Source organism: Pinus tabuliformis, chromosome 6 (assembly GCF_031772625.1).
Source record: "Pinus tabuliformis cultivar Carrire ecotype Pingquan chromosome 6, CPIR1, whole genome shotgun sequence".
Taxonomy (NCBI): Eukaryota; Viridiplantae; Streptophyta; class Pinopsida; order Pinales; family Pinaceae; genus Pinus; species Pinus tabuliformis.
Window position 1 is genome coordinate 2005941650 of NC_142292.1, and position 12694 is coordinate 2005954343.

The 12694-nt window shown below is 31.0% G+C and overlaps 1 protein-coding gene across 1 annotated transcript; it reads right to left on the bottom strand.

The window, feature by feature from the left end:
- Positions 1-4654: 4654 nt before the first annotated feature.
- LOC149267294 (uncharacterized) lies at positions 4655-5980 on the bottom strand. The gene has a single exon (XM_089410691.1). It carries the CDS (start codon positions 5978-5980, stop codon positions 4655-4657), a length of 1326 nt encoding a protein of 441 aa, XP_089266817.1.
- Between the last annotated feature and the right edge of the window lie 6714 nt (positions 5981-12694).

Sequence of the window (12694 nt, forward strand, 5' to 3'; positions counted from 1 at the left end):
CATTCCACTAATACAATTTTGTTTAGATTTACAGTTAGAAATATTCATTTCATGTGATTTTGGGTGATCTATTATTTAGGAAATAACTAATACCATAACCATATTAATAAATGTGGTTAACTCATGCAAATAAGCATAAATAAAGCACATGCAAAATCACATCAGAAAATTTAGGGACCACGACCATCTCTTACATTACAATCTATATGAAAACAAATTCTAATTTAACTACTGAATTGATTTATTAATATATTAGTTAATAGATCTCAATGTTTTAGTCTACAAAAATAAATCAACCAACATTCATTCTTGGTGGTTGTAACGTCTAAAATCTGTGACCATCTGAAATCATTCAAATGTTTTTGTCAAGATTCGAAACCTAGTTCCAAAATTTGAAATAAATCAAACAACATTCTCTTATGCTGATACTATCTAAACTTCGTGATCATCTGAAATCATTCAAATGTCTTTGTTGAGATTTTAACCATAGTTCTCTGCAAAATTTTAGTGTATTTTGATTATCACACCATATGACAGTTGAATGATGGACACTAATACCAAGCTTAGAAAGGAAATGTTGTAGCCAAATGGCCCGAATAGTGGAAATGACTACTCCGCTATACTTAGCTTCTACTGATGATAAAGCAATGGAAATTTTTTTCTTGCTGACCAATAAATTGGTTCGGATCCCAAACAAAGTATATAACCGGAGGTGGACTTGAAATCAAGGTAGTCATCATCCAATCTGAATCTATGAACCCAATGAGATCCAAAGAACAATTTGTTGCATAGTGAATCCCATAGGTGATTGTCCCTTGTACATATCGAAGGATGCACTTTGTAACCTTCTAATGTAACTCATGTGACTACTACATGTATATAGAAACTGTTCTTACGACATATGAGATATTAGGAGGAGAGTGAGTGTGATAAATAAGACTCCTAACCAGCTAAAGATACAATGTACAATCATCCAATGGTGTGTCTTTGCCATTCTCAAGATTTATCCCTGATAACAAAGATGTGGTTGTAGGCTTGCAATCACTCTGGTTGATATCTAGTCCAAGGAAAAAATTGTAATCCCAGAACCACTCTGGTTGATATCTAGTCCAAGGAAAAAATTTGACAATCCCATATCTATCATAGAACACACTGATTATGCAATGCAGTTTTAATCTCAACAATGACAGAAGTTGAACTATCTATTATCAAAATATTATCTATGTAGAAAACTATGATCAACAAGGAGTCAATTTCCTTCAAAAAATAAACATTGGAATCATATTTTCTACATAGAAAATTTTGAGATAACAAATAGGAATCTATGTTTTCATACCATGCTCTAGGTGCCTCCTTGAGGCTATAGAGATACTTCTTCAGTTTGCATACCAAAGATGAATTTTTTAGGTATCCCTGCATCTACTCCATGCAAATTTTCTCTTTAAGATCACCATGAAGAAAGGCATTATTCACATCCATATGATGCACCTCACATCCTCTTGTTTCTACAATGGATAAAACTAGCAGAATGGATTCCATTTTTGCCATTGGAGAAAAAGTTTCATCATATTCCATACCATGTACTTGTTGAAAACCTTTTACCACCAACTGTGCCTTATATCAACTAACTTGGCCATCTATTGCTTTCTTGGTTTGGTAAACCCCACCTAAATAGTTTACGATTGGAAGGTAGCAGAATTAGGTCCAAAGTTTGGTTCTCAATGAGGTGTTGTATTCCTTAGACATAGTTTCTTCCCATTTAGGATGCCTAACTACTTTTGCATAAGTCTGTGGATAAGATGCATGCATCATATAAGCATACATGGTGATGCATGGCTCCATAGCTAAGAGTGCTTATGGAGCTTCCTCAAAATGATTTATAGTGGTAGGATCTTTTAAGAGATCACTCATGCTATGCCATTTTGAGTAATAGTTTGATGAGTGTGAAGTTAAGAACTTGTTGATCTTCTTATAGTGTATAATAAAATGACAAGTGTTGAATCATTTTTTATGTAAATACTAGGAGATACTGTTGACTTGCTCAAAGATTCCTCATCATATTGCTTGAGGTTGCAAGTATTTTGGGAAGGATGATAATTCATCCTATATCATGTAGTTTGATGGTGAGAGTTCAAGTTATACACCAATTTTTCAAATAATTTGTTTATATATATATATATATATATATATAATTTTAATATTTTATATTGTTATATCATTTAAATATAGCAAGTCCCCTTTTGAGTGATTTATAATTCTCACAATATTTGTTCTCTTTCCTTCTTGTAGTGAAGGATTTCTAGTTGTAATCAAGTGACTAATCAAAGTGGTTAGAACACAACAAGAAAATTCTCTCTTCTCCAAAACTTCTAGGTTGTTTTAGGATTGATGTACAATTGGATACAAATGGAGAAAACTAGCATCTAAAATAAAAATTTGAAAATTAAATAAAATATTCAATAAAATTAATAAAATAGTTGATGCATATGCTTTCCAATTCTCAAACTCTCACCCTTAACTAAAACCTCCTCCTCATAAAACATCATGCTTCTGATGCTTTGATTAATTGAATAGCAATGTACAAACGACACCAGATGTTAAAAAGAACCATGAACATTACATCCAAAACCACACAATTGTTCTGCATTTTTCTTTTTAATCAGCTCTCTCTCATGTTGATTAAGAAGTATGCTTAAATTCCCTATGGCTTTTGTATATCAGAGTTCTTTATAACAATTTGGATAATGGCCACATAAATAATATGATAATTCGTAGTTCAATTTGGACATTGCGCCATCAATAAATTGTATTGTTTGACAATAGAGAAAGCCGCAAATGCGGGGAAGGAAATGAGATTGGAAAACTCAAGACTGAGAAAAATGAAAACAATCTAACGATGGCAGGAGTATTTCGTAGGCAACTCAGGCAGAAAGATAATTGATAAATCAATGCAATGATATGGATTTTGAACCAGCTGCTTTGTACAATTAAAATACTATCTGCCCACCTAGTCTTCTTCGGCCGAGCTATCACTAATCATCTTCCTCCGTTGAGCTATTAAATTCGGGGTATTTAATCTATCTCCACACTCTTAGAAAATTTTGTTCGACCACAGCCAACAAATTCCCAAAACTCTGCCAATAAAAATTCGGGGTATTTAATCTATCTCCACACTCTTAGAAAATTTTGTTCGACCACAGCCAACAAATTCCCAAAACTCTGCCAATAAAAATTCGGGGTATTTAATCTATCTCCACACTCTAAGAAAATTTTGTTCGACCCCAGCCAACAAATTCCCAAAACTTTGCCAATAAAAATTGCTGAGTCCTTTCATCATAGGCCAATGCACTTATATTGATCAGTGCCGCTTTGATAATCTCACTTGGGAATATCTGATATAATATTTGCCAAGGATTTCACAATTAATAAAATTAATATTTTTTAAAGATTTTCTAAACATGTGGTAACTTCGGATTAGAACAATGAGAATTCTTGAGATGAAAGGGACGGTGTTCTAAGTTCTAGGTTGTACATTAGCACGTACATGCAAAAGTCATATTAAGAATCTTGACTCAAGCAATCGTTTGCTCACACATCTATATTAATTTAATTTTATATATACAAAAACATAAAATTTAGAGTTCTTACATATTTCTCATTTTAGATATGGTTTTCCCTTAGGAAGTTAACCTAGAGCTATTGGTTCTGATACCAGTTTGAGAAACCAATTACACACCAAAACTAGCTGCATTCAATTAAACATCACATATAAATACAAGTAGTTTTGGTTTAAGATAGAAATTCTATCTTAACCATAAGATCAACTAGTTCAAAATCTCTAAACCAACTAATTAACAATTAACAAGACAACTAAAAGTTACCTTTAACAATTAACAAAATTACCTTTATGAAAAGGAATCTCATTCAATCTGCATAAGATAACTAAGAGTTAAATCTCCAAGTGGGTAAAACTCCGTATTGAATGTTATAAGTGGAAGATATATCTTCACCCCAATTTCCTCTAATTTCATAGATGACAACTTTGATATTCAAAACCAAGACCATGGAGTCATCATTTTTAGTGGCCCACTTCATCATTTTATGAGACAACAATCAATCAAGACATATGATTTATTATATTTATTCATCTATATAGCTAATTACTTGTATAATATAGGTTTCTTAAATCCAATGTTTTTTTCTATTTTATAAATATCATCTTACAAATAATTGAAAAGGAGAAAATGTTTATTTTTCCTGGACCTTAATCATTTTCCCTATCCATCAGCAACAAATAATTCCCATCTTAAATATCTTTTATTAAGCTTAGAATATAATTCCAGGTTAAATATCTTTTATTAAGCTTAGAATATAATTCCAGGTTAAATATCTTTTATTAGACAGTGTAAAAATGTAATTGTAAAAATTTCACAATTCATAATTATTTACTCCCTAAACCATATTTCTACTAATAAAATTTATGCATAACTTTAAGCTAAAAAAAGGAATAATGGAATTTGATTGCTAAAATTTCCATTCTTACTATTATAAAAATTTTAAAATTAAATAAAATCTTTCTTACTATTATAAAAAAAATAATGGAAATTTTAAAATTAAATAAAATCTTTCAATACAATTAATAGTGTAGGCGGAGTCAGTGGTTTGATCGGTCTCCAATATCTTCCAAAATTCTGTTTGACCACCGGCAACAAATTCCATAGATATTACCAGTAAAAATTTCACGAGTCCTTTCATCATATGCCAATGCAGTGATGTCTTTCACTGCGGCTTCTCTCATTTTGGAACTATGTGAATTATCTTTTGCAATCTTTGCCAGACGTTCTCCTGTAACAATGTTCAAAACATCGATACCACCTTTATACTCAAGAGAGGCAGAAATCGGAATATATTGTGCCCTAGTAATGTAAGCACCATCAGAAATAGAAGGACCATTTAAAAGACGACTTCTAACAGATAGATGGATTTCTGGGAATGTGAACAAAATATCCCCTTGTAAATTACAAACGTGAAGGATGTTGTTTATCGTATAACACACAAACTGCTCTCTTTTATCTAAATAGTACGGGAAAAACTTTGCTTCAATTTCTGTTGTTTTTATAACTTGAGGGATGTCAGAAGCTATATTGATAACTTGCATTTTCATTTCCTTTTGTTGTACAAGTAGCGTATCCTTACCACACAGTGCAATAAAAGAAATGTGATGTTGAGGATGCAAACGGAGGGAAATTTGTTTCCAGAGTCTTCCATCGAACTTAGAATAAATTTTCAATGATATGTCACCGGAAAAATTAGAATTATCATTATACATCACCATTTCCCTGTTACCAGGAGATAAAAACCTAAAATGTAAACAACCAGAATGAACGCCACCTTCATCTGGTATGGTAAACAACTTCCTGTACTCTTTCAATTCGAAAATTGTGAATAGTTTTTCCTGTTCATTATAAATCATCCCTCTGCAATTTGGAATATCAAAATCGCAATGAAGTATTTTATCTGACCGAAAATACCTTGTATACGCGGTAGTTTGTCCTGCTATAATCAATGCAATGGGAATACTGTGGAAACTTTTAAAAGGATACCCACCCACAATGAACAATGAACCACCAACAATTAACAATGAATCATTATAATTATTGTAGCAGACAAAGTCCACTACAAAGTCCACTCTATCTGGAGAACGCATTATTACAGGGCTCCCATTATCGTCAGTAAGAGGTGAGATTTCTTCGTCTGCATGTCGTAGATATGGAATAAGACAATCTTGCCTATGGAGAACAAATATTATGTCACCGGCTATCACAATGTCCATTACAGGGGAGTTCTGCGGAGGGTTCTTGAATGCTTGTAGATGATATTCCGGAAATGTATTTGGGAAAATAGCCTTAGTTTTCCCGTTCAACTCTCGAGCTTTCAGGATGTTGAAAATATTACCTGATGATAAATAATCGCTCGGCATATTTTATTGTAGAATTTTCGTTTGAATCAGAGAGTGAGAGGAACTATTACAGAGAACGATATTCGTTAGACAATTCCACTGTCAACGAAGATTATAAATTCTACCTTTCTTAATAAATACATAGATATTTTAAAAGGTAAGGGTCACTTTTGAACCGACGTGGGTCAGGGATGTTAAAACTTGAGAAGGGTTTCCAAAGACGTGGCTCCGGATTGTTAAAACTTGAGAAGGGTTTCCGAAGAGGTTTTAGGTTTTATGTTTTTTCAACATAGTTTTCCCGGTAAATCACATTGTTTTTAATGTTAATTTTGAATTTTTATTAATTAAGATAATTTTCACTGGATTATTGTTGGGTTCAGGGATGATATTTAATGTGGTTTTATGTTAATTTTGATTTGGTTGTAATTAATATTAGTTTAGATTTATCTTAATTTTTGATTTACCAAAATTTTACATGGATTTAATTTTTTGAGGATTTTGTCATTATTTTGAGTGGGCAGTTAGTCACATGTACTAAAGGTGGTTGTTGCTCCAAGTAATTAATCCTTAAGGAAATGAGTGTGACAATTACTCCAACAAATGAAGCTTCATAAAGGTGACAACTTTCATTTAAATAAAAAATTGCATACCATAAAATATGTTAATTTTCACAAAATACTATAATTCTAATTTCTAGTTCATTATATATTATGAATCCTTGGTTAACATGAGATTTAAATGAAGAAAATAAAAAATATCAAAAATCATAAAATAATAGTAAAGTGTCCTAAATATGTAATATTAAATTTTATAATAATAATAATAAATCCAATTGTTTTTTCAACTTTTCTCTTTTTTGAAAATAATTTTATTAATTTTTTCATATGGAAAAATAGTCTTACATTTTAATGTCTAACACTAATCTAGCAACCACTTTTAAACCCAAAAAGCTAGGGGTTCACAACCCTAAGCTAGGAGTCTATAGAGGTGCATGTCGTTAATTGGGTTGTTTTGGTTTTTTTTTTTCTATCTAATGTGCTTTGGGTTTGTTATTTTAAGTCCAAGTAAGGTAGCTCAAGACCAAATAACTGTGAGGTTGGACTTTCTAGTGTCAGTGAGTGAGTTGGGGTCATAATTGTTTCAGTCCTCTTGTTGGGCAAAAGGAGTTTTCATTGTTAGATATGGTTTTAGGGAGTATCTTATGTTATGTCTTTGGGCTATAGTGAGTTTGTAGGTTTGCTAGAATCTACTCCTATTGTGCGACAATTAGTGGAAGATTTGGAAATCTTTAGGTTAAGGTTTCAAGGCTCTAGGTAGAGGTATTATCAATGGATGTCCCCATTGTTCCCTTTTAGTTGTGATCATGCCTCTTCCCTAGAGAATCCTTAGCAGGAAAGAGGTCAAGGTAATGTAGCGTATAAAAGAGTTCTTCCTTTTACCTATGAAGCATTTGAGACCTTGTTTGATGCAATCCCTCTAGAGGTGAGGAAGGAAATATTATTGTTGGAATGTAAAGAGGTAGGGGATGGAGCTTATCACTCTAATATTTAAGTAGTGAGGAAGGATATGAAATGGGTTCCTAATGGTGGAATATTCAGAAAAAGGCCACTTAGCTTCTTGAATTCTTTGGCTTTACACTAACAAATGGCTACCATGTTGTCTTTAATTTTGAAAGATAAACAAGTACATAATTACAATGCATTCTCTTCATTAGAGGATATTAAAGGCATGCTTCTAAACTAAAGGTTCTGCTTGAACAATGTGTACTCTAGTTTGGCTTGGGTGGAAAGTTTCCTAGTGAGTGATTTAGCCTATGGTGATCTCATTGATCCTCCATATAACAGTTCTCAGGTTCCAACTATAATATAATACTAGCCATGGTTGCTTTTATGTTTATTTCATAAGTTTTGGCAAGAGTTGTCGAGTGTTGTGGATGGTTTTATTGTTCTTCCTGAATTGGGCTAGATGGGTTGGCTTCATTATACTTTTGACTCGACTGAAGTTGATATTGTGGATTTGTCAAGGCCTCAAGTTGATATTGTGGGTTTTTCAAAGCCTTATATTGTTATTATGTGAAAAGGTTTTCAATGTAACGGTTTCCAAGCTCTTGAAACTCCAAATCAACATTTATATGCTCATTTCTTTTTTGTCCCTCATCATATTTTGTTAAGATTATTTTGGAGCAAGCACTATTATATTGGATAAGGGCATATATAGATTGCATCTATCTTTACTTGTTGGAGCCAACATTGTTATGTTGGCTCTTAGAGTATCTAGCTTGGTTATGTGGTTACCTTTTGTAGTGAACCTTGTTTCATTTTCCTTGTGACAAAGCTTCAAACTTGTGATTTTTGTTGAGCATCCTACTATGACTAGTTACTATGGCTAGTGAGGTTCTATTATACTTTATGTTTGTTATAGTTATATATTTTCTAATGCTTGTCTTAGGTATGTGGGATTTGGACAAAGCTTTCTAGATGTACTATTTCGATTTTTGTTCTATCTCATTATGACCTATGGAAAATCAGTGACTATCAGTTGTTATATTGAGAAGTTTTTATATTTAGGAGCATGTTAGTGCTATGTGTGTTTAAACTTGGATGATATGGAAGTGAACATGAAAACAATGTGATATATTTTTATTGATAAATATAAAATGCTTTCATTCACTAAAAAATAATTAAATAATAATCAATTTTAAAATAAGAGTTTACTGTAAGTTTATAAATTTAATAATTTCAATATATAATTTCAATAACAAATATATATATATATTTTTAATTAAAAAGGGTTAATGTTTAGATTACACTATTTAAATTACACTATTTTTATCAAAGAGGAATGATTTGTTTTTAAAAGTAAAAGAATTTAAGAAATAATTTTATTTTTAAAGAATTAATTTTTTTAAAATAATATTAAAATATTCTAATTGAATTTTGATAAATCATGTTGTTAGGTATGTGCCACTTAGACAAAGCTTACTAGATATACTATTTTTATTTATGTGCTTTCTCATTGGTGTGGCTGGCAAATATCCTATGGAAAATGGATTACTATAGATTATATGGAGCATGTTAGCGCTATTTATGTTTAAACTTAGATGATGTGGAAGTGAACCTGTAATGTAATATTTTTTTTGGTTGATGAATATAAAGTGATGCAATTCACTAAAGTAATAATTAAATTAATAATAATAATAATAAATTTTAAAATAAGAGTTATTTATAAGATAATTTGCTTTAAGATTATAAATTTAATAATTTCAATGTATATTTTTAATAATAAATATTAACTTTTTTAATAAAGTTAATAAATAAATTTAGAAAGGGTTTATGTTTAGATTTCACAATTTAAACTACTCTATTTATGCCCAAAGTGGAATAATGGTTTTTTTTTTTAAATTAAAATAATTTAAGAAATAATTATATTTTTAAAGATTTAATTTTTTTAGATAATATTAAAATATTTTAATTGAGGTGTCTATTGAAATATTTTATTTATAATTCTATTGATTTTTTTATAATTAATATTTTTTAAATATCTAATGTCATCTTCTTATTAAAAATAAAGGAATTACACATATCTCTTATATGAAATGTTTCAACATTTGTAAATAAAATAAAATTTATTTATTTATGATTTAGTTATTTTATATATGTATAAAGTTAATATATAAAAAAAAATACGTCCTTTGACATTAAATTTTTTAATTTATAATTAACATTGAAATATTTTTTGTTTTTTATATATTTTTTTTTAATTCTATATATCAATTTAATGTTGAGCATGCAAAAAATTACACATTTTCTTCATTTTACATCATAAAAATAACTTGTACAAATATATAATAATAAATACATTCAAACTAGTTAATAATATTTACATTCAAACTTAATATAACATTTGATTAATAAAATTCTTAACCAAATTTTTAAAATAAATAAATTATAAATATATATACAAGAGCTTAAATTATATGTTAAAACCTACCATTCTTAAGCAATATATCTTTAAGACCTACTATTCTTAAGCAATGTAAATATAAACCTAAGCTATCATCTTGGAGAATATTCTATAGAACTAAAATTATTCAAAAAATGAATAACAAAGTACATAATTAAAGAATATTTTGTTCGTATACCATGTTTGAATACAATGTCGGTAATAATCTTTCCTAATGTTAGCCCTATAAATCAAATTGCAAATAGAGAATGTGAAGGTGAATGGACCCTTAAATAAATCAAATTGCAAATAGAGAATGTGAACGTGAAAGGACCCTTAAAAAATGAATCCAATGATCATCTCTTTGTATAAATTTTGATTATACATTAGCATAGATAAAAGTATGGGGATACTTACTCCTCGCCTCAGATAGTATCAGAGTCGACCCAACTATTTTCCTGATTAGCAAAGTGCCTGGCCTTTCTGTATGTTAGATCTGCTATTTTGGTCGATGTGTCAGCCCTGAGATAAAATTTCTCTATCATCTCTATCTTTGCGATGTATTGAGTGCCGCAAGTTATTTCTTGTGCATTCTTTCCATGAGTTGTAACACTCATCTCTATCCATCTCTTGCTGATGCTATCTATGGAGAACGAACCCATGATTATTGAGCTTCGAGACTCCCACTTGTGTGGCTATGGCTTTGCCAAATTCTAGGTTGGGACTCCTTTTATCTCGCTATTGTATCATCTCCCCATAGTGCCTCATTCAACATGGAAGAAACCGGAGCAACTCCATGTATCTTCTCACGTAGTTCTACTCAACATTTGGCATCAGTTCGAATTGCAATAGCTCATAAAAGTCATATGTTGACCACTACGTGTCAATGACCCATAGGAGTACACCCCCTTTTGTAGTGCTTGATCAACGTGTCCGTGTCGCTCTAACTATCATCATCAATCTGATCATGTTATATTGCAAACCCTTTCTACATGTGTAAATTGTAAATAATCTCAGTAGATCCGTGTTGTGTATATAATTGCCTAGGTAAACCTAATTTTTTTGATGACGATCTACATTCTGGAAGGTTTTTTGTCTCACCGATCCATGGTCGGTAGAGTTTTCCTTCAGCCTTACCCCAAATTCGAAATGGATTTTGTCACCAGAATGTTAGGGGAGTCTTAGTGTGCTAGATTGAGTCTATGTAAAAGTGATTTGGGAATAATCTTAATTATTTGGTTAGGTTATTTTATTACAAATTGCTTGATTTGCTAGATTATATTTGTGTCGCAGAAATGGGTAGTCTGTGAGGGTCTTGGTCAAATGGGTTTTCCACCTTGAGATGTAAAAAATCATGATATAAAACGTCTTGAGGGTTAGAAAAATAATTTATCCCCTCATAGGTCCTAGGTCCTAGGTAAATTTAAGTTTTCCAGAGGTAAAATTTGTGGATCCTTAAAAAAAAATAAAAAAAATAAAATGTTAACTGGTCCAGGGACTAAGGTTAGTTGATTATTTTGCTAAATTTTATGTCTTAGGTCCCTGGGGTTAAGTCAAAGTCAAATTTTTGAGGAAATAAATGCAAAATTTAAACTTTTGAATTTATTAAAAAGCATTTAATTGAAAATTTCAAAATTTCCTCAATATTTAAAATTTCGACAGATGAGATTAAAAGAAATTTTGATCCTCATCAACGATTGAGATCACATTGAAAAGGATCACTAGAACTACATGTTGGGAAATTTATCTTTAAATAGGGGGTCAGTTGTCAGTTGAGATCATTCGATCTTCGAGTCGTGTGCTACGTGAAAGCTCTCTTGTAATTTTTTTTTTATGTGCAATAAAGAAAGACTTTGGGGTTAATTTCTGCCGGTGTTACTCTTCGTGGAAATACTATAATATGTGTTATGCTCATGCATAGATTTCCTTTTAGCCATTGATGATAGCTTTATTAAGAGTGATTTAAGCACAGGTATCTTGTTTGATCACTAGGGTTTGAATGGTAATTTAATTTCTGGATATAATGGCAGGTATCTCTATTAGATTTGAATTTTATTATTGTTTTCTCGTTGTACCTTAATCGTTGAATTGAGTTGTGCAAGGAATTCTTAATTTTGAGATCATCGAGCGTTTGGGGAAGTTTTTAATTGGACTAGCCAACTCCCGATTAGCATTTTCTGAAGAGCTCAGCTTGATTGAATCCTAGACTTATCATCATAAATTTTATTTTTGATGCATGAAGGGTTTTTGTGAAGCCCCTGTCTTTAAATTTAAAATTTTAAAATTTTATGTGCAAAATTGATAAATTTGGCTTTAAAGAGCCACATATTATCAGATCTGGGAGCAGAGTTAGACTCACACTTGCCAGATCTGCTACTCATGTGCATAGATTTGTAATTGTTATTTTCTATTTTTATAACTTAGGGTTTTTGGGGTTTCAATTTTTGGTATATCTGTGTTTGTGCTTTCAGGAATAGGTTGCCGATCTGAAGGTAAAAATTTGATTTTGAAGCTAGATCTAGGCCATGGAGGGTAAGATCTGGCCTTAGAAACAATGTTTGCATGGGTTCGGTTTTGCTATCCAAGGGTTTGAATTCTTTTTTTTTTTAAATTTGGAATTTTTTTGTAAGGGTCCAATTGATAAATTTGAAGCAGAACATAGCATCTTAGATCTGGTAAGTTCTGAGTTTTGTTGGGAACCATTTCTTTCTCTATCTGCTGCCTGGGGTCTTCATTTTTGTTTTGTTGCACAAAAATTTTGAGATTTTGTTTGGGTAATTTATTTGAAACCCT

Coding starts and splice junctions, on each gene's coding strand:
- LOC149267294 (XM_089410691.1), bottom strand. CDS start 5,980: ATGCCGAGCGATTATTTATCATCAGGTAATATTTTCAACATCCTGAAA.